General features: G+C 48.2%; 5 protein-coding genes across 5 annotated transcripts; 2 read left to right on the top strand and 3 right to left on the bottom strand.

The window, feature by feature from the left end:
* Positions 1-107: 107 nt before the first annotated feature.
* Positions 108-3597, top strand: GGS25DRAFT_30387 (putative cullulin 3). Its single transcript, XM_049257669.1, has 3 exons — positions 108-326; positions 606-2926; positions 2982-3597. Exons 1-3 carry the CDS (start codon positions 270-272, stop codon positions 3157-3159), a joined length of 2556 nt encoding a protein of 851 aa, XP_049121362.1. The 5' UTR covers positions 108-269; the 3' UTR covers positions 3160-3597.
* A 1604-nt stretch (positions 3598-5201) lies between these two features.
* GGS25DRAFT_470012 (uncharacterized protein) lies at positions 5202-5618 on the top strand. Its single transcript, XM_049259199.1, has one exon. The coding sequence runs from the start codon at positions 5295-5297 to the stop codon at positions 5535-5537; it is 243 nt and encodes an 80-aa protein (XP_049121361.1). The 5' UTR covers positions 5202-5294; the 3' UTR covers positions 5538-5618.
* Positions 5619-6540: 922 nt separating this feature from the next.
* On the bottom strand, positions 6541-7559 carry GGS25DRAFT_516879 (uncharacterized protein; the record flags this gene model as incomplete). The annotated part of the gene is made up of 3 exons (XM_049263289.1): positions 6541-6769; positions 6856-7046; positions 7119-7559. 3 exons carry the CDS (start codon positions 7557-7559, stop codon positions 6541-6543), a joined length of 861 nt encoding a protein of 286 aa, XP_049121360.1.
* Positions 7560-9851: 2292 nt separating this feature from the next.
* GGS25DRAFT_516877 (uncharacterized protein) lies at positions 9852-11363 on the bottom strand (the record flags this gene model as incomplete). The annotated part of the gene is made up of 2 exons (XM_049263288.1): positions 9852-11214; positions 11275-11363. 2 exons carry the CDS (start codon positions 11361-11363, stop codon positions 9852-9854), a joined length of 1452 nt encoding a protein of 483 aa, XP_049121359.1.
* Positions 11364-12490: 1127 nt separating this feature from the next.
* On the bottom strand, positions 12491-15789 carry GGS25DRAFT_470007 (dipeptidyl peptidase IV N-terminal region-domain-containing protein). The gene is made up of 3 exons (XM_049259198.1): positions 15476-15789; positions 12845-15409; positions 12491-12753 (listed from the first exon to the last, which is right to left on the bottom strand). The coding sequence occupies exons 1-3, from the start codon at positions 15477-15479 to the stop codon at positions 12581-12583; spliced, it is 2742 nt and encodes a 913-aa protein (XP_049121358.1). The 5' UTR covers positions 15480-15789; the 3' UTR covers positions 12491-12580.
* Between the last annotated feature and the right edge of the window lie 4736 nt (positions 15790-20525).

Raw genomic sequence — 20525 nt, 5'->3', positions numbered from 1 at the left:
TATCCGTCTGCACATGGTATTCTATAATAACTTCGATGCCTACAATTCATCTTGCATTTCACCTCACGATGTACGCCATCGTTATTACATGTAACCCCACCACTCTATAGAATTCACATTCCCCCAAATATAACAACCTAGGTACCTAGGTGGACCGTTTTTCTATTCACAACTGCATCTAACTATTGGCACCGTTCCTCCCAACCCAACCCTACACTCAACCTTTACCAATCTCAACAACTTGCTCGGCCGCTTCAGGATTATGAATCATGATTAGTGGTCGCGGAGGCTCCATGAGAGGTAACCGCATTCGGCCTCCACGAAGGGTAAGTCGCATTTACATTCCAACCCCATTTGTGGCCCAGCCCACCTTTTCAACCCGATGCAGCTACAAGATCGATACCCGAGTCCTTGATCGTTGGGATGAGAACGAGTGCCCTTGCGCAGCCTAGAACCTACATGTTTCCACCAGCCTGTGCGGTGCCATCGCTCGAGTTTCCCCAGATCATGTCTCTCACACGGCACGCGTTGTATCCGCTCGTCTTTAACTTTGTCTTTGATTTTCATGCATTTTTAATCACCGCTCGCTGACACTTATGCGATAGCCCACGGTTCAAGCAGGTCCCGTTGACGAGTTTGAACAGTGCTGGGACAAGCTTCGTGAAGCCCTTCGCGATATTCATACCCGAAATGCCGGAAACCTCTCGTTCGAACAGCTTTACCGATACTCGTATAAAATCGTCCTTAAGAAGGCCGGTCAGAAGCTTTACGATCGAGTCAAGGAGTTTGAGGAGAAATGGTTTGCCGACCAGGTGATTCCCCCAATATGGGCACTCATCACTACCAACCTTGTCAGCGTCACCTTGGAGGAAGTTCCTGGCACCAGCGTAGCAGAGCGGCGTTCCATGGGCGAGAAGTTTCTGAGGGGAGTTCGCAGTTCGTGGGAGAGTCACAATATGTCTATGAACATGATTGCCGACATTCTCATGTATCTTGAGCGGGGCAGCACCCAAGACCCAACTCGGCCGTCAATATACGCCGCTACTATTGGCCTGTTCCGCGATCATATCCTGAGATCGACTCTCAAAGGGAATGGATCCGATTGCCTCGTGTTCGACATTATCAATGCGACTATAATCGATCAAATTAATATGGAGCGGGAAGGGGATGTCATCGATAAGGCGTTGCTACGAAGTTGCGTCTCTATGTTGGAAGATTTATTCGAGACAGACGAAGAAAATGACCAAGAGCAGCTCTATCTGACCACATTTGAGCCTGCTTATCTCCATACCAGTCGCGTATTCTATAAGGCCGAGTGTGAAAAGCTACTTCGCGAAGCCGACGCGAGCGCGTGGCTTCGGTACACGCAAAGACGACTTGCTGAAGAAGCCGGACGGTGTCAAACCACTGTCTCTCCGATGTCCCTACAAAGAATCACGGAAGTGCTGCAACAAGAATTGATCAGTAATCACCTGGAAGACTTCTTCAATCTCGAAGGCAGTGGTATTCATGCCATGATTGATAACGATAGAATTGAAGATCTCAGCATCCTCTATCAACTCGTTTCCCTCGTTAATCCCAAGAAGACCCCCCTCCGCAATGCCCTAGCCACTCGTGTCATTAAACTCGGAGAGGAAATAGAGCAGGCACTAAAAAATACTGATTTCAGCATTGCGCAGCAAGCTGATGCGGACGAGGCTGGTGATGGGGCAGATAAGTCGAAGGCAAAGTCGTTGAGTGCCGCAGCGCAACAGACAGCAGCTGCAATTAAATGGGTTGACGACGTGCTGGCACTCAAGGATAAGTTTGACAGGCTTTGGACGACATGTTTCGGAGAGGATCTTTTGCTTCAGACAACACTCGCAAAGAGTTTTTCCGAGTTCATTAATTCATTCGACCGAAGCTCTGAGTATCTGTCACTCTTCATTGACGACAATCTCAAACGTGGTATCAAGGGCAAAACGGAGGCCGAAGTGGACATGGTGCTTGATAAAGCGATAACTCTCCTCCGGTACCTGGGCGACAAAGACAAGTTCGAGTCATACTATCAAAAGCATCTCGGCCGTCGTTTACTATTGGGTAAATCTGAAAGCCAAGAGGCCGAGCAGGAAATGATCTCACGTATGAAACGGGAGCTAGGAAACACCTTCACACAAAAGTTTGAAGGAATGTTTAGAGACATAAGTACCTCTAAGGAGACTACCGACCAGTACCGCGATCACATCCGTGGTCTGGGTGAGATGGATGAGAAGCGGATCGATCTCACCATCAACATTCTTGCTGGCAACAATTGGCCTAGCGCAATAATGGGCAGAGAAGCAGTGAGCCAAGATGGCGTTAAGGGCGTCATCACTGCGCCCAGCGTCATATATCCACGTGAAATCAATGCACTGCAAGACAGCTTTTTCAAGTTCTACACAATCAACCGTAATGGTCGCGTACTTAGTTGGATTGGTAGCACGGGAACTGCTGATATCAAATGCACGTTTCCGAAGATTCCCGGCAAGACTTCAGGGCCACTCAGCAAGGAACGTCGCTACGAGGTCAATGTGTCGACTTATGGCATGATTGTCCTCTTGCTATTCAATGACACTGCCGAAAACGAGTGGCTGTCTTTTAAGGATATCCAGGAAAGGACGAAAATTCCGGAAGTAGACTTGATTAATGTGTTAACATCCCTCTCTATCATAAAGCCCTTCCGCATGCTTCTTAGAGAATCTGCAGAACATTCAGCTGCCAAGCGCGTGTCTCCTGGTGACCGATTTGCCTTCAATCGCGAATTTGTCAGCAAGACCATCAAGATCAGGGTTCGGGCAATCAATGCCATTAACAAAGTTGAGAATGACGAAGAGCGCAAAGAATCGGATGATAAAAATGATATGGCTAGGTCACAAGTGGTTTCTGCGACCATGGTCCGTATCATGAAGTAAGTGCCAAACGCAAGAAGTGATATAGGGAATGCAGCTAACATAGTATGGCAGGCAACGCATGGAACTTAGCCACTCTCAACTCTTCACGGAAGTCATACAGCAACTATCAGCACGGTTCAAGCCGTCAATACCGCTTATCAAACGCCAAATAGAAGTTTTGATAACCACCGATTATATGGAACGAGCAGAACTGGCAGATGGCTCAGCAGGATACAAATACGTGGCCTAAATCTACCATCTGGGCTGCCGTTTGCATAGGTGGAATCGCATGCCTACCTACTAGGTATACATGGGTCAAATGCTCTCACCACGTGGAGGGCACGAATGGCTACTAGTCATAACAAGCCTTCCCAGAAATCCGATAAACGGTCTTCATTTGGAGCCTCCTATCATTCCTAATCGGGACTGGCCACAGTTTTTACCTGGCAGATATCGAAGGCCTAAGAACTTGACACCATGAGTCTGATGCGATTGATCGCATGAGATTATAATCAAACCAATGCGGGAGCCTCCCCCTCTTCCCCACAGGGGCTACATGTAGCAGTCTGAGAGACGCATATCTACCTAGGTATGTATCTTGATTGCATAGAGATAGCAAAAAAGCGAATAAAGATAATTGATCACTGGTATCGGCCAGTGTGTCGTCATTAAATTAACCTCTGTAGCACTTAGCTTTTAACTACCTACGTAGGTAGAGAAGTAATTAGTATTCTCACAGGTGCCATGACATAAGAAGTTAAGAAAACTCTAGGTTAGTGGGATCTGATAATGCCTACCTTTGTCTCATGAAAATCTGCATCCCCTTGTCTCGACTTGGGCAGATATAACAAGAACCCTTGTCGATAAATAATGGACCAAGAACAACAAAGAAGCTCTCTACAAAGGCCCCGACAACAATGATCATTGTCACAATGTTTGTTTATTATCGCGTCTCGCCAACATGCCTGTAACGATACAGAACAGCATCTCTCACACTCATTACGGTTAGCGAACAACTCCCTTTCCCAAGACTATAACAGGGACCCAGCATTTGGCCCATATCCCATATATACGCCATCACTGCACTGCTAACCCTGTGTCGACTCGAGAGAGACGTTCACAACTTCCTTGTTGCCCACTCATTTGTAACAAGGTAAGTCACCTAACCTTACATATCCTTCAATATGAACAGCGATGAGAGTTACCGCAGCGAAGTGAAGCCTTCGGCGAGTCCCCGGCATCACTACGGCGACGTTGCGAACATCATCGAGTCCTTCTTTGACGAGAGCAGCAGCTCGGACACTGCTGGAAGCTCTGGGAGCGAACAGCCGACTGCGGACGGGAAGCGTCCGAGACGCGACTTCTACCGATCTCTCGCGTACGAAGCCCTGACTGGTGCGGGAACTTCGAAAGAGGAGACAGCTGGAGAAAGCGAAGAAAATGCTGCTGGACAAGTAAGTCGACACCCGAGCATTCTCCGTCCCGGCTCCGCGCAAGTCGCGAGAGCCACGGTGATAGGGGTAAGGGAGCAACGTAGTTCCGAGGCTTTGGGGGCACGCTTCACATCGAGTGGTGAATGGAGACCCCAGAAGCCTGCTTATCTGCGGATTTCAGAGATAGGGAGTGATGGTGGTAAATCATCGGTAAGGCCCCGTTCGAGTAACGATATTCGTCAGCAACCACAACCACAGTCACAACCACGGCAGCAGCAGCAACAGAGGTCTGGAAACGGCGATCATCAAGAAAAGCCCAGACCCCCACCGCTAGACCTCCTGGCAACGCCACGCAACGAACACAAACGCGCAACTTACTCATTCGAGGGGAAAACCCCCGTTCCGTCACAGAGCGGTGTCCCCGCCTCTCGAATGAGCGAGCTGCCGCGGCCGGCCCACAACCACAACCACAACAACCGCCATACCTCGAACACTTCTTATTTTCCCTCTCCTTCCAGGTCCCCCTCCTTCTCCTCCCACAAGAGCGGCCGCCGCATGCTAACCCCGCCCCTCTCAGCCCCTGCATCCCCCACCTACTCCACGACCTCCATCCCCCCGCCCCTGCACATCTCCATCCCCACACGCACATCCACCGCATCCTCCGCCGCCTCCACCGCCAGCAGCGTCAGCATCCGCAGCCGCAGCTCGAGCCCGGGGCGCGGAAGCCTCATCCTAGAGGAGCGGCCGCGCGCCCGACGGGCCTCGCGCTCGTTCACGGACCGCGCGAGGGAGCACCTGCAGAGCAGCTTGAGGATGGTCGGCGTGCGCGCGCCCTCGACGTTCGCGGTGCACGCCGTGCGCAAGATCCACACGGTCAACGTCGCGGCGGACGGGCAGGGCCAGTCCGCGGGCGCGAGCAGGGGGGGGAGGGGGCGCGCGAGGAGGAGGAGGAATGGGGTTACGGAACGGGATGCGGCTGCGCAGTTTCTGGAGAGGACGGGTAGTGGTAGTGGTAGTGGGCGGCCAGGCAGCAGCAGCAGCAGCAGTAGCAGGACGCTCGAGGAGCGCATGCAGCGGTACCACCAGCGGCAGCGGATGCAGCAGGAGCAGCAGCTCAGGACCCAATCGCTGCTCCCCGCGGCGAACCAGCCACAGCCACGACCACAACCACAACCGCAACGCCCGTTTCCGGTAGCCAAGCCCCCGATGACGGCGGACCGGCAACGCGCGCGCTCGGATGATGTCACCACGGCAGCCGCGACCCGACGCCAGCGAGTGCCGGGCAGAGGGCGCGACGAGCTGTTCCTCTGGGACGACGACCGCAGGGACGTCGGCGGCCGCGCGTCGGAAACGTTCTTCGCGTCGCGGTGGTCGCGGGGCGAGGTCGCGCGACTCTCGCGGGAGGTCGACGTTCCCTCTGCTTCGGGTCTATTTCCACCCCCGCCGCAGTCGCTGCGCAGCATTGCCGCCTCCGCCGCCTCCTACTCCTCCTACTCCTCGCGCCGCAGCTCGTGGGAGGCGGGCGATGATCGCGCGGAGCTGCCGAGTCAGGGCGGGGATGGGGGGAGCGTGGCGAGTCGGGGCAGTGATGCTGATGGTGGTAGTGTTGTCAGTACGGGTGGCGCGGGAACGGGGGCGGTTAGGGCGAGTGGTAGTCGCCCGGACACGCCGTCGATGGCGACGTTTGCGGATATCATGGCGGCGTCGCCGGATCTGCTGGAGGCGCAGCTGGCGTTTGAGCGGAAGAGGAAGTTTTTGAGTCATGTTTTTTAAAAACGGTGGGCGTGGGTGATGATAATGAGTTTGTAACGAATTTCTTTGGTTGTAAGCATAATAGCTGTGTGTATGATTAGAGAGAGGGAGGGAGGGAGTGGTATATTGCCAGGGAAATGGGTATAGTACATTAGGATCAGCAGTGGATAGAGCGTTATGGGCGTGTAGGTATAGTTATGTATCATCATCTTAGAAATTGGTAGTAAATAATGGTATATATTTCAGGCTAGTTATCATGCTTCTTGCTCTCATTTCATTCTCATGCATTGTATCTAAACTGGTGATATGATTTACACCTAGGCAGATATCATGTAACTAGCGCCGCACTCATAAACTCAGGAGTTGATTGATAGCTTGGCAGCTTTGCAAGTCGCTTAAAATGGGATAAATTCCTAGGATCAACTTCGCATCGCGCCGAGCCCAGCTCATAGCGATATGCACCCGCCAGCACCATCCTCGATAAAGATGCCTCCGTAGATTTGCCCCTCGTCGATGCCCGTTTCCTGGAAGCCCGAGTTCACGACATCCGAAGTGCCAGTGGGCTTCTTGAGGATGCCAATCTGATACTGGCCGCCACCGCTGTTGTCATTGCTCACCGCCTCGGTGACAGCCTTCAGCGGTTCGTCGTCCTTGGAGTAGTATACTTGGAGGGTGCTGCACAGGTGTTAGTGTTTAGTCTGATGTGCTCTTCTTTTCACCTGAGACCTCATTGCTATGATACAGGCGAAGGGTAAACTCACTTCTTTACAAAGTCTAGCGTGATGGCAAAGTTCTGCCAGGCAGTGGCATCGATAGGCGTCGACCAGATTTGGTTGTTCTGGCGGTCCAGGACCTTGAACGAGCTCTTGTCGGCGCCAGACTTGCCGATGATGGTGCCGCTCTGGAAGTTGAACTGGTTGGAGCTGTAGTCGGCTGCCTCGTGCCAGACGTTCTGTTTCCTGGTCAGCCCATTCCTTACACAGTTGCTTCATGTTTAGGCATGTGTCTTTAGCGGCTTCCATACCAGATATTCATGTGTGAGGTTTAGAGTCCGCTCAGCGTCCTGCTTCACACTGAAGTGGATGGTCCTGACGCCCGTACTACCGGGGCCTCCCTCGTTCTCGTCGCCCTGGATCTGCAGGCCCGCGCGGCGGAACCCATTCTGCGTCTGGAAGATGGACTTGTCGTTGATGGTGACCTCCACGGCCTTGGTGCTCGCGTTATCAAAACGCGAAGCCTCGACCTCGGGGAAATGCAGAATCGTCGAGAATTTTTCGTCGCCGCGGATGTAGTCAGGGTTAAAGGGGCTCGTGGCGTACGAGTCGAAATCCGTCGGCGTCTTGTCGACCGGCACGAACCCGCTCAGAACTACGGGGCATTTTACTTCTCCTGTTCCCCGCTTCGTGGGGCGAGCGGACGCCGTCGAGGCGATGAGGAGGCTCGTCAAGAGCGCTGAGGAGACCATCTTTCTTGAATTTTCGACTACCGGTACCTACACGAGATTTGTTTACGTACAATTGAATCTGCCCATTTTTCTAATTGCGTGTTGAGCAGGTGGGCAGATGGGCTTTATGTACGTCCAAGCTGCTACCCACCTATCTAGTATCTACTTGCTAGGTAGGTAGGTAGATTGTACTATGTAAATAGCTACATAGTAATATTATAATATACATGATCTCGTATTAGGTATATTAGGTAGTCATCCAGCATTAGTTATCCCTGTTAATATAAAGAAACGAACGACCCGGCTTTCCGGGAAATTGTAAGGACTAGTACATAGTACGCAAGCGCGGAAAACAAACCGCGGTGGGTTGTGGGAAAATCTACCCCAGAATGGAGATCCACGTTCCGAGCAATGTATGTTTAAACAGCCGGGGAACTTTCAGGGGAAATTGTGGGGGCTCCATTTTGACGCCATTCGGAACTACTTGTGGATCGTACCGAAGGGAAATAATAACCGCCCTCAATATCTTCAACATTGAACACGTTCCTGGATAAAAACGGCGGCATGCTATTGGTACGGAGTATTGACTGTGCTAATCACGCCAGCTTTGATGTCCTGAGCGAAATAAATCGCGTGCGCATGTCGCTCTTCATAGGTACCTACTCATATACGCGAAGCGGCATTCTGCCACATGTTCCGCGTATAGGTAGCGCTGCCAAGCGTTTCGGGGGAAAGCCTGACTATTACGATTGAAATTTTAGGGCCTAATTTGACTTAAGAAATATGTTTGACGATAAATATTGATTCGTTTGTACTAAAAGCGTAGCAGATATTGCCTTGAACCCTACATACCTCCCCTGAAACCTCCTAAGTGTACAGAAGCTGCAGTCCTCCCAGTCGTTTAGTTCGAGTCCTCTGCCTCTTTCCACCCTAAGCATGCCAGCAAACCAGCCCAGCAATCACGTGCCTGGCTCCTGGATGTCTTTTGTCGCCCAAGTGATGATGGCTGTACCGCTTCGTCTAGAGAACCGTAATAAGTTTCCGAAAGGCTCACGCGACTACTCAGCAGTGGCTCCACGCTCGAGCGTCGTAATGAGGAGGCCATCCCTTCATTATTGACGAGTGCCTTCCATGGGAGCGGGTCATACGCGCTGGAAGCAGTGCTGCTCGCCTCGTCGGCGTCGGCGTCATATAGCTGGTCGAGCTGCTCGTATCGCCATAGTGATGGAAGGTGCTCCGGGATTTTAGAAACTGGCTGTTTGTGCTTGCTCTTTTGTGTCGTTTTGCTGGATGTCTGAAGCGTGTGGTTTTGCTCCGAGCTAGATAAGCTGGGGGAGCTGGAGCTGGATGAGCGAGATGACCTAGAGCTAGGCATTTTCTTCTTAATGTAGGGCCTGAAGGTTGGTCCCTTGAAGCAAACTTCACCGGGGGGTCTTCAAAGGCGATGATCAAAGATAGAGACGCTATTGTGATGAATGCTGATGTATTTCTTTATAAGTAGTCTCCTCAAACACTCAAGTGATGATGTCCGTTTGGACGTCGAGTGTTGCATTTCGTATCAAGTATCGCATGATGAGGTAAGAATGGATTGTCTGTGTTATGTCCTTATTCACATAAAATCAGTATGGGATGTCAGATTGGTTAGGTAGTGACTGAAGAATAAATGACAAATTCACGAGACTGTGAGACTGATAGCATTTTCTTTACAAAAGAGTACCTACCCAGTCTGCATCGACACTGCACAATGCGTATGACATGAGTCACAGCTATTCACTGTGACGTTTATTAGCATATATACATGAGTGAATCTAACTTTCTCGAGTCTCGTATGGGATGTGTACAGTAATCACTACTAACTCCAGTCCCTATCGAGATGCCAACCCTTAGGTTGGAAATACGTGCACTCTCATAGCGTAGCCAATGTGGTGGTAACTCTCCACGTGGAACTGAATGAAAGAGTGAGTGACCGCAACTCGATAACTAGGCACCTAAGTGCTGGGCTACATCTTCTTCTATTGTTGTTCTACCCGGACTTACTTCCCATCGACTTTGTATTTCGGCCCATATCGGCCCCACAAATACTCCGAAAGCTTCCGTAGCTCCGGGGGTTTGGGTCGCAGAGGTTGCTATAACACTATTATCACTTGAAAAGAGGTCATTGCAGTAGGAAAGAGGATTGAAATGCTCATATGGACATGATCTTTAATTCACTAAACTACAATGAGTCCCAAAATAAAAGGTTAAGGGCTAATGAACTAACCCTACAATCCATCCCATGACCCTTTGAGCCAATTCTAAGCCAAATCTACCTACTTAGCAATCATGTCTAATATCCACTAGCCATCCGACGTGCGAGCGCGGGATGTCCAGGTCGGGGGCCGTGTAACTGATATCCACCAGTCCTTGAGATATTATGGGCCAATTGTCCAGCAAGTTTTCAAGATTGAACTCGCTGCTGGTATTGCGACAAATGACCGACCAACCTGGACGCCCCACGTTCCTTATGTATTCCACGGACACGGTGTTTATCTCATTTCCAACTTGCACCGCTCTAAGATTGATTCGGTATTCGTTAGAAATCAGATTCATGACCTGATTGTGTATGTATACGTTCGTTCTGTTATGGCCCAATGAGAAAACCTCAAAGTCAACTATTTCTAACGAATGCGGAAGCTGTTGATCAATATTGAGAGAGTACCTTTGGTGCTCTCCTTCTACGCTGTCATCATAGGCACACGCCCTCAAACCGGCAAGAATATCTAGCGGGAGGTGCAGTTTCGTAAGCTTCTGGAGTGGGCGTAGAGAGCCGAGTATATGTTTGGTATCAATTTCTCGGCCCGCACTCATCTTAGAGGTTTCTAGAATCAAGGTTTCGAGATTAAAGGGACCGTTTCTCAACATATCCCCTATTGCTGGTAGATATGGTCGGTCTATATACCGCTCACAATAGCCGAATGTTATTTTGAGACCACGAAGATTGGGGCACTTAGAGAGAAGATATAGTAAGTCCTCTCCAGTCATCCTTGGGTTACCAAGAATCAAGTTGTGAATACCAATGGTTCCAGGAGCTCTTCTCAGCGCTTCTTCGCTCCAGGTGTTCTGATAACTGGCGAAAGACCTCAGATTAGGCAGTTTAACAAGCTGCGCGGTGAACTCATTGTATTTAGCCAACAGTCCCACCATTGTGCATCCCACTCGTATCTTTCGGAGTTTAGAGAAGTGGCTAGCAGATATAAGTTGAGCCGGCGGTATTCCCTCAGAGGAGCGAGCTTCGTCCCGACTGGATGCGATTTCCCTGGTGATGATGCTGAAAATATTTATCGCATTAAAATAGTCTCCCGGCAAATAGAGAAACATTTGATCGAGGTTTGGTAGGAACGCGAGAGGGAATGTGCTCTCAGCTGAATCAACCGTTCCTTTTTCAATACAACAAAGGAATTTCGACATCAAGCGGGACGGGTATCCAGGTCGCCCTTGTGCTTTCATTACCGCATGACGCAACATATCCGGATGAATTTTGGCATGGGGCCTAAGCATCATTTCAGGCTCATGGGATATAACTATGGTACGGGTATGTTGACCGAGGGCTGGGTTTTCGATCAAAGTCCGAATAAGTAGCCAACGCGTAGTGTTATAAAACGCATAAATCGTATGATATAAGAGTGGCCGGGCGATGCTACAGAATTTTCTTGAGCAACGGGAAAGGGCCGACAAGGAGAGATGCCCGTCTATATACCATGGTCCATGTCGGATTAAGCAAACATCGACATCCGGTAGGAAAGTCGAGAATATAATCTGCAGGACCTCTTCTGGCAATCGATCCATGGTAGCGAATAGTTTTCCTATTCCTGGGTGGATAATATGGCAGGTTGAGGAAATGATGATGTTGATGCCCTATTGATCTGGAAATATCTGGATATTTCTGTAGGTAGGCAGGCCAAGGCATCAAGCACTACTATGTATATAAGTAGGTTAGTAGGTACCTCGTATCCCTGTTAGTATTGGTATTGTTGTGTTGGTGTTGGTGTTGCTGTTTAATGGTGTTCTTTGTTGGTGGGGGAACATTTTTATAAATAAAAAAATAAAAAAAATAAAAAAAGGACGAGGACGTTGTAGTTGCGGAAGTAATGATGCTGGTGTGATGGTAGGAAGGAAGTTCTTTCATTTATGATTTTAATGTTACCTAGTAATGTTTGAAAGCAAGACCAGACCATGGTGACTGCTATTTTCACAGTAGGTACCTCCCAATAAACACAACTACGACCTGTAGTAGTTCGGGCTATAAGTTTCGATCGGCCTCACACAAATATTTACTTTGTCTAAGGTGTATGTCCCTTTTTTTCCTTTTCAACATTAAGGTTCATGTTGAAATGCCCCTTTGGACGCCGCTTGCTTCGCAACCCCTATTCAGACAGTAGAGCTTCCCTTAGAGGTTATCCGAATAAGACTACGACACAACTATTGCTCAATTCAGAAGCTACACATATGAAAAACTTAATAGCTCATTTCAAGGCAGTTCTTGCATTGGAATAGAAAGGAAAGAATGCGCGAAGCCGCCCATGTCCGCCGATTCGAAGCGGAGACAGACAATCGCGTTTCTACAATGCCACCACCTCATTCGTCGTCGTATTTGTCGTCTTAAGGTATTATGTAAGGGTTTGGGCTCGGCGATCCAATAGAAGCCTTATGCGCTACTACGATAAGATCTGATCTGGTATCTGCCCAGCTGAACTACTTAGACTACCGAAATAGGAATTAGCCCTGGTGATCAATCGATCGTCATGTAACACAGATCGATCTACGAAGACCAATCAGATCCAAGTCACGTGGTGCCCTGCCAGAACACCTACTTGACACCGACCAAATAGGCAATAAGCAGAGACATAGCGTAGGTAGCATCATGCCAATACTACATAGGTATCCACTAGAACGAGCTGTTGAGACCGTTATAGTTAAGTACCAAGATTCGAGCAATCTCATTAAAATCCTACGTACATATATGTAAGAAAAATATCACAAAACACCGCGACGCTATGCTCCTATCACAAACTCAAACCCGACAACTTCGACAACGGAAGCCTCTGCCCACCACTGGCCGCCACTCCCGACTTTCTCACCATCTCGATATCTCTCTTTGCCTTACTCGGCGTGGGCTTCGCGCCCGTCACTTTCTTCCACTCGCCGTTGAAAGCGTTGACAAGCCAATTATTCAGTTCTACCATCATGTGTTAGCAAGTCTATATCATCGAGAGAAATGGCCGTCCTGAGAAACTGAGGAGGGAGGGGAACGGGATAAGGAGACTTACTATCGTAAACAATACGATTCGCATTATGGAAGTAGATTCCATGGTTGCTGTCGGGGAACATGTGTAGATCATAGTTCTCCACGCCAGCTAGATCCAGCTTATCCAACAGCGACAGCGTATTCTGCATGTGAACATTATCGTCAGCAACACCATGCATGACCAAGAATCGCACGTTTTGTCCCAGCGCCGTAACGTTGTTGACCGAAGAGGTCGCGTATCCATCGCTATTTTTCTGCGGCGTGAGCATGTACCGCTCCGTGTAAATGCTATCGTAAAATCTCCAGTCCGTCACGGGAGCCACCGCCATACCGTATCGGAACGTAGCACCCGCGTCCTGCTCTAAAGTCTTGAGTGTTTGGAACCCTCCATACGACCATCCCCAAATAGCAATGCGCGACTCATCAGTGTATGGCTTTGCGGCCCATATCTTGGCCGCCGCGATCTGATCATGTGCTTCTGTTACACCGAGATTCTTACGCACAATCACACGAGCCTTACGTCCAATGAATCCAGTCCCACGCCCGTCGACAGTGACAACGATATACCCCAAGGTAGAGGCGATATATGACTGGAAATCAACACTGAAGCGCTTATCCACTGATTGCGAGCCTGGGCCCGAATACTGCTGGAAGAGCACGGGATACCGTTTCTTCGGATCAAAGTGTACCGGACGACGTTCAAGGTAGTTGAGGTCGACGCCATCCACGTTGATGGTGCCGTATTCTAAAAGAGGAAGCTCATGCTTCTTGGCCTTTTCTACAAGATCTGTGTTCTCCTCGATAACGTGATCATATGTTATTGGGTTACTCGGCGTGCTAATAACCTTTTGCGTAGGCACACCGGGCCCCTTGTACGTGATGAGAGCAAATCCAGCTTTACTAGAAAAAGACACGTCATAGTACCCCTCTTTTTGAGTGTCTGTTAAAGGTATGAGGTCCGTCCCATCGAACTTGACGCTATAGACGTGTCGCTGTGTCGAGCCTTCCTTCGTAGCAACAAAATAGGCGCGATTATCTTTCAGGTCTACCGCCGAGGGAGCCGCAACAACCTCCCAGTCTCCCGAAGTCAGCATAATAGGCTGGTCAGTATCTAGAGGACTGAAGTACGCCATATGATCTCTATCGTCGTAAATGATGGTATCAATATAGCCATCTTCTTGTCTACCATTGGCAGGATCGGCTGGGATATAGGTGGTATCGTGAGATATTTCAAACCAGCCACCATCAATCTCGCCCACATCGACCGTTCTAACTGTCTTGCCCGTCCGGGCAGTGACGTCAATGAGAATAACACGCATGATGTCGCTAACGCGATTCGTCTCTTTGACAAGAACCTTGTTACCAGCCCACGTAATATCCGTTATTAGAAGGTCTTCAGGTGCGAACCCTCCATCAATCTCAACAGAGAAGTAGTCACCCCGAGCCATATCGTAGAACAGAAGATCTACGAATGGATTAGGCGAACCAGCCTTGGGATATTTGAGTTGCTGAACTTCAGGATAAGTGTCCTGTCCAGTGGGAGGCTGTTCACCGCTTGGCCTTTCAATGAAGAACTGAATTGGGTATTCGGGCACTAGAGTCTCGTTCGTCCTTAAGAAAGCCACGAACTCCCCATTTTCGGAGCACCACGTCGCGCTATTGTCACCAAAAACTTCTTCCTCGTACACCCAATCCGGGATACCGTAGAAGTACTCGGGGCCACCATCTTTCGTCACTTGTACAACACTCTTAGCTTCAAGTCGTCGTACATACAGGTTATTAGCACTAGTGTAGACGACGGCATCGCTCTGGGGACTCCACTGAGCAAGCTGCACACGGAGCGAGGAGTCATGAGGGTCTAGGGGCTCGGCGGTTTGGGTGTCGACGTCAAATATCCAGTAGACTCCCGTGAAGGAGTGTCTCCAGACTTGCTTGATTTCGGTAACGAGGAGAACTTTCTTCAGATCGGGGCTAGGCCAAGCTTTCTCTGGCTTCAACTGACGGTTGCCAGCTTTAACCCATGCATTCTTGATGAGGGTTTGCGCAGATGTGACCTTCCCACCAGCAGCGGCATGTTCAGCATCTCTACTCCGAACATCTTCAACAATCAGGTAGTCCTTCCCAGCCGCACCTCTTTCTAGAAGTAATCCATCTTCTCCATTAGCACCTTCAATCCAGCTTATTTCGTGACTTCGGGGATGCCAGAACCCTTGCATCACCTGGTTTAGAGTAACCTTCTTGCCGGATCCGCGATCTGCTGTGGCAGTTGGATCGTGTTCCTTGTGGGAGGAATGTTGGTATGATTTCGTCGATAGGAAAGTAAATAGGCCGATGACCCAAGCGGCAACAAAAAGACCTGAGAGGAGAAAAACGACCCGTTTCAATGACTTATCCACCCCAACGACCTTTCTACCCATGGCTGAACCTAGAAAAGCACCGCGTTCGTCGTCGTCGCCATGGTGGAGAGGGTCTTCATCGTCCAAGTCGTGAAATCGGTCATTGAGTTTCTCCCGTTCGTCGAGGCGGTCGAATACTAGGCTAGTGGTAGAGACGGAAGAAAGAGAGTCGTACGATTCCCTCGGGGACGCTGCAATTGAGTTAGCTATGCATGCACTCCTCGGCTTTTGTTTTCTCGTTGTAATGGTCTAGATACCCATTGTCGCGCGTGTCTCCTTATATGGAGACAGAAGCCATTCGAAGGCGATTTAAATATAGCTAGTCCAATCAATTGCACGGTATAATAATGTCAAAGAGAAAAGAGAGATGAATTGAGTAATTTTACCCTTTCCCTCTATGAGGATTTGTTGACTGAAGGTATTCAAGATTGTTGTTTGATAAGTTGTTGCTATCTGGACTATTCAATGTTGTATTTGTATTCTGTACAATTGACTGTATTGCTTCCGGTACATACTACTAACCTAGGTACTGCGTAGTTATGCGACATTCGGCGTTACATGAACATACAGGGGAGGTGGTTACGTCAATTAACTAGTTACCTTCGTACGGCTTGACTTGTAAATAAATAACCAGCCACACTTCACAGCCTCACCAAAGAAAAAGGAATTGCTTACTAATTTTACCCCTTTATTCAACTACAACGACAACTACAAAAGTATTATGAGAAACATTGAACTCGATGAAACAGTTTTATTAAAATTGAAATGATTCTTACTCTATTTTACTCTTACAAATTGATGATAGGAACTGATGATAGAATAAAACCCATACATCTGATCTACCATTCCATGAACATCATAAGCTATCACTGCTTTACAAACCCCTGGGTAATGGTAAGGTGCGCGTCTGTGATCTGGCGGACCAGATCTTCGTCTCCCATATCACTGGCCAACGCAACCCACTCATCCCTATATTGTAGTGTATGGATGAGCACTCCACGCGCGAGGATCATGTTGATGCAGTCCCTGTCCTTCGCCATCATGGGATATTTCAACACCTCCGCCAGTATGTGTATAGGTATGCCCATAGTGAGATATATTCCCAGGACTTCCTGACGCAGTTGATCGTCGAGGTACCAGCCTTCCGGCGAGAAAATGTGTTGGGCCACCGCTCGTGCCACGTCGAAATCTATCAGACGCGCACCGCGCTCGATGAGCATCTTGCACTCATTTAAGAAGGCTAAGCCGGTGTCCCTCCACACCATCTCGTACAACAACTTACCCAAAGCCTCATTGAGATATCCTTCTGTTATGTTTGCCGGCGTAAGCTCATTCAAGATATCCAAAAGTAGCCTATTTCTATCATTAGGTTTATTCATCCTACTTACCGGGCCATAGTGAGCTGCCCACAACAGCAGTGTTTCATTTTGGGCTATTTTGGTATCGACCCGAAAACCACCACGAACGAGGATCACAATCTTCTGATGCGTTATTTCCTCTATTCTTATGGTATAATTTGTGAGATAGCTCATCACATTGCGACCGTGAGCATCACGTGCGTTGATGGAAGCACCCAAACCTATTAGATAAGATACAGTATATGGCATCCCGACCCGGCAGGCTTCCAAGAGGGGTGTACCACCGTTTGGGTAAGTTTCTTCGATGTCCGCACCACCTTCCAGGAGCCTGTGGAGAAGGGAGAAATAATGCGGGTGTATCTCTACCTGAGCAGACCATGCCCAAGCATGGATTGGGTGACATATGTCCCTTACAGATTCGGCCGGTACGGCATCTGCACCATGATCAAGCAAAAGCATTGCATGGTCGTAATAGCGTCCCCTCAATGCACATGTCAATAGCGTCTCCCCATAGACGTCAGCGCGGTTGATATCGACTCCATGCTGGATTAATAGTTGGAGCATCCTGGTATCGTTAGGATCTTGGACTGACATCGCAAGGTCTGCTGTATTATGTCCTGAGGAGGTCCACATGTTGACACTAACTAGGTTCCTAGTTAATATAAACTCTACCACTCGATGCTGCCTATTCAATAACCCTTGCTGCAGTGCTGTCACCAACGGCACCTCGGATTCGTACGGTCTTATATCATCATACTGAGAGAAAAAGGGGGTCGCGCCACGACTGAGAAGCATGATGGCGAGGTCTTCATTTTTTGAGTTCATTGCAGCTTTCAGGGGCGAAGCCCAGGCTGGAGCAACAACAATGCCGAGAGGTTCATATTCAATTACTCGCGGGTTTACATCCGCGCCGTGGTCAAGGAGCCATTGCACGGCATCGGCACTTCCATGGTGACAAGCTATTCGAAGTGGACTTTCGCTATCGTAATGAAGGTCCAAGCCGAAGGCGTTGGCTAGCTCTAATGTGGCGATGTTATTATTAGTGGCTGCCATAGCAATGGCCCACATGGAAGTCGCGTAGTCCCTGTAAAGCACCTCATTGCCGACATTGCGAAGGCGGCGATTAACTCTAGCAAACCTCAGGAGGTTTGATACCCCCAATGACGTACCATACGAATCGAAGGATCTCCCAATGTGAATCAGCAACTCATCCGGCAAGTCAAGTAGGCCCGGCATTGTGATAATTCAGAGAACTTAGTCTTAATAGTAATTAAAAGTGTAATGTCGAGCAGATTAGTGTGAGCACTTGAACGAGGTTTTCGGTAATATTGTGGCAGCGCAATATAGAGACGCTAAGTCATTGCGTACGTACTAATATATGTGCGGTGGAGATATAGGTACTGTTTCTAACAACCGTACTGTTTAAATAAAGGGTTTTGTTTTTAAGTACACAGATATTGTTAGATAAGTCCACGGGTACCTACCTAGGCAGATGGATGCTAAAGAGTGATTCCCAAAGTCTTAAGGAGGATAGGCTCATTTCCATGTTCATACCTTGGTAGCTATAATTGTGCGCTTTCAAACCGCTGTTGATGGAAATAATTAAGTTATGCACAGGTGAAAGCTCCGTGTCTTTTGAGAACCTTGGGAATCCCAGGCGCCGGAGTCAACTCTTGACTGCCGGTATTCAGTGGCCCTCCCTGGTAAGTCTGGCAAGGCTTCCGCCGACCATGGCCTTAATAGTCCCTTCCAAGAATCTATTTGCGCCGTTCTCTACTGACATCACCACTCCTACCTGGTTGCCAGCTCGCATGGCACGTCTGAGTGGCACTGGTCTTCTAAGCCGAAGCGTTGATATGCGGCGAATCTCAAGCAATGAACGTATAACGTTTATGTTGCCCCTGGTATCGGCTTCCTGAGGCATTGTGTTAAAATCATAGGAGCAATTCAGTTTATTGATTTGAATTACCTCTTTAGCTTACAGGGACACGCCAGCCAAGCCGTTGCAAAACGTTGCTAAATAATGCAAAAAGAGGTTAAAATCGATATATCAGCGCTTAGCAGAAAATTCCAGTAGGTGATCGATGTGTTGAAAAGTCCTGCCAAGGGGTGGCCACATGGACCCCCGGCGCTCTTCACATGGAATCAAAATGTCAATACTCCTTAGTGTAGGTATAAGGTATATAGACATATCCTACAGCTGAGAGGAACTATGAAGTTTTAGGGCGTCCTGCTAGCACAAAGCCGACTTGATGATCACCAAGCAATAACACTGTTTCGTAGAAAGCTTTTATTTATCAGACTAAAGCCATGTCACTTCTTATGTTCGCATTCTCATCCTTTTAACTGAATTCGTTATTTGCTTGGAAATTTTCTCTTTCTACTCTGATACAATCATAGTATCTTTTCCCAGCTTTAAATCTGAGTATTTTGTGCGCAGAAGGTTATCTAGTAACCTATAGTGGTTGGACATTGCGTACCATCAACGCACGTAATGTTATCTGTGTGTGATTTGAGCCATACTAATCTTAGGATATTAGTCCTTTGAAGTCTCTAAGGTTATACCTTGAACTGCACGTAGCTGAAAATTTTCCTTTGTTATGAGTAGGATTTAGGCACTTTTTAATGATTTGGGCAAGTTGTCACTGAGATTCTAAGTTTTCTTTATTTATCTTCATTACGATTAATTGTTGATAGCCTCTATTGCTTTTTGTTTGTTCACCCATAGAACAGTAACCCACAGCAGCAAGCATCTCTTCAACCGTTAAACCGAAAGGATTTGTCTATGCTGGTCATACATGAGTCCAAGTTGAAGATGCTTTATCATTCCCTCCGTACCTAGGCACATACTTGGTTAGCTCCTTCATCCTGCCAGGAGTTCTACTTGAATATCATCTAGTATTTCCTACGTAGTTTGCCACATATGTATAGAAGGGGAGAGGGCCACACGAAGTTGATGATAATGTCATTATATACGCATCAGTAGCGCTACTACTATGACGTTTTTATCACTTCTTATAAGGCGTCTAATCATGCCCTTAAAAACTGTTACATCCATCTTGAAAGTGAACAGCAGAATGCGCTGCAGTTACTTGCAATTAGACAATCTGCTTACCTTGGTTTATCAAAAACACTTCCAAAATCTCCATCAAGATCGATAAATAAGACTAAATTTCATATTTTTAGGTGCGAGCATAAAAATAGCAACCCAGTGCGGTACGTCTATATGATATCTAGATGAAGACATAGTGTCCTGTGTGCGGCAGTATATTGTATATGAATACCTGAGGTACGTAAGGAACAACATGCGCAGACTGTCTTTCGCCCCTAAGGCATCAATAGTAGTCCACAACATTCACTTGCCATGAGGCTAATAGGTATCATTTGGTGAAGTATTACCTAGTAGGCCATATGTATAGCCCTCAAGCTACGTACCAGAGTACATCGGTACAAAGGCGAGCAAATTTGAAGGTATTTCTTGTCCTTCGCGTAAGGGCTCAATTATTGATACCGTACACTTCACTGCCGCAGCGGCCTGTCACCCTTAGGCACATATCAATAACGCGAACCGCACTGTTTTCCATTACCATTCTCCCACTTATTTATATTTATTCTCAAACGACTCGCATAAATAATTTATAAATTTCCTCCTCCGTCATCAATCACTTCGCTTGAACCATCTTCTCCTCCATCCAACGTCACATTCACAATCCACTCACATCTCACTTCATACTCAATCATTTCTCAAGTGCATTTTCATCACTCTTTCCTTGAGATATTATAAATAACTCTACTTATCATCTATCTCTACATTCCTCAATTCCCTGATACCTACACGGTATTCACTTGCTCTGGTACACTCCATAGGGAGTCTGGGTTCTCTGAAGACCTTCTCTATCGCAGTGCTCCGGAGACCGAGAACACGTCTACTCCTACTTCTCGTCCATTG

The sequence above is a fragment of the Hypoxylon fragiforme genome, assembly GCF_022984875.1.
Source record: "Hypoxylon fragiforme strain CBS 206.31 chromosome Unknown GGS25scaffold_1, whole genome shotgun sequence".
NCBI classification, from domain to species: domain Eukaryota; kingdom Fungi; phylum Ascomycota; class Sordariomycetes; order Xylariales; family Hypoxylaceae; genus Hypoxylon; species Hypoxylon fragiforme.
Note: the sequence above shows the minus strand (reverse complement) of the source record. Positions and strands in the feature narration are given on the sequence as shown.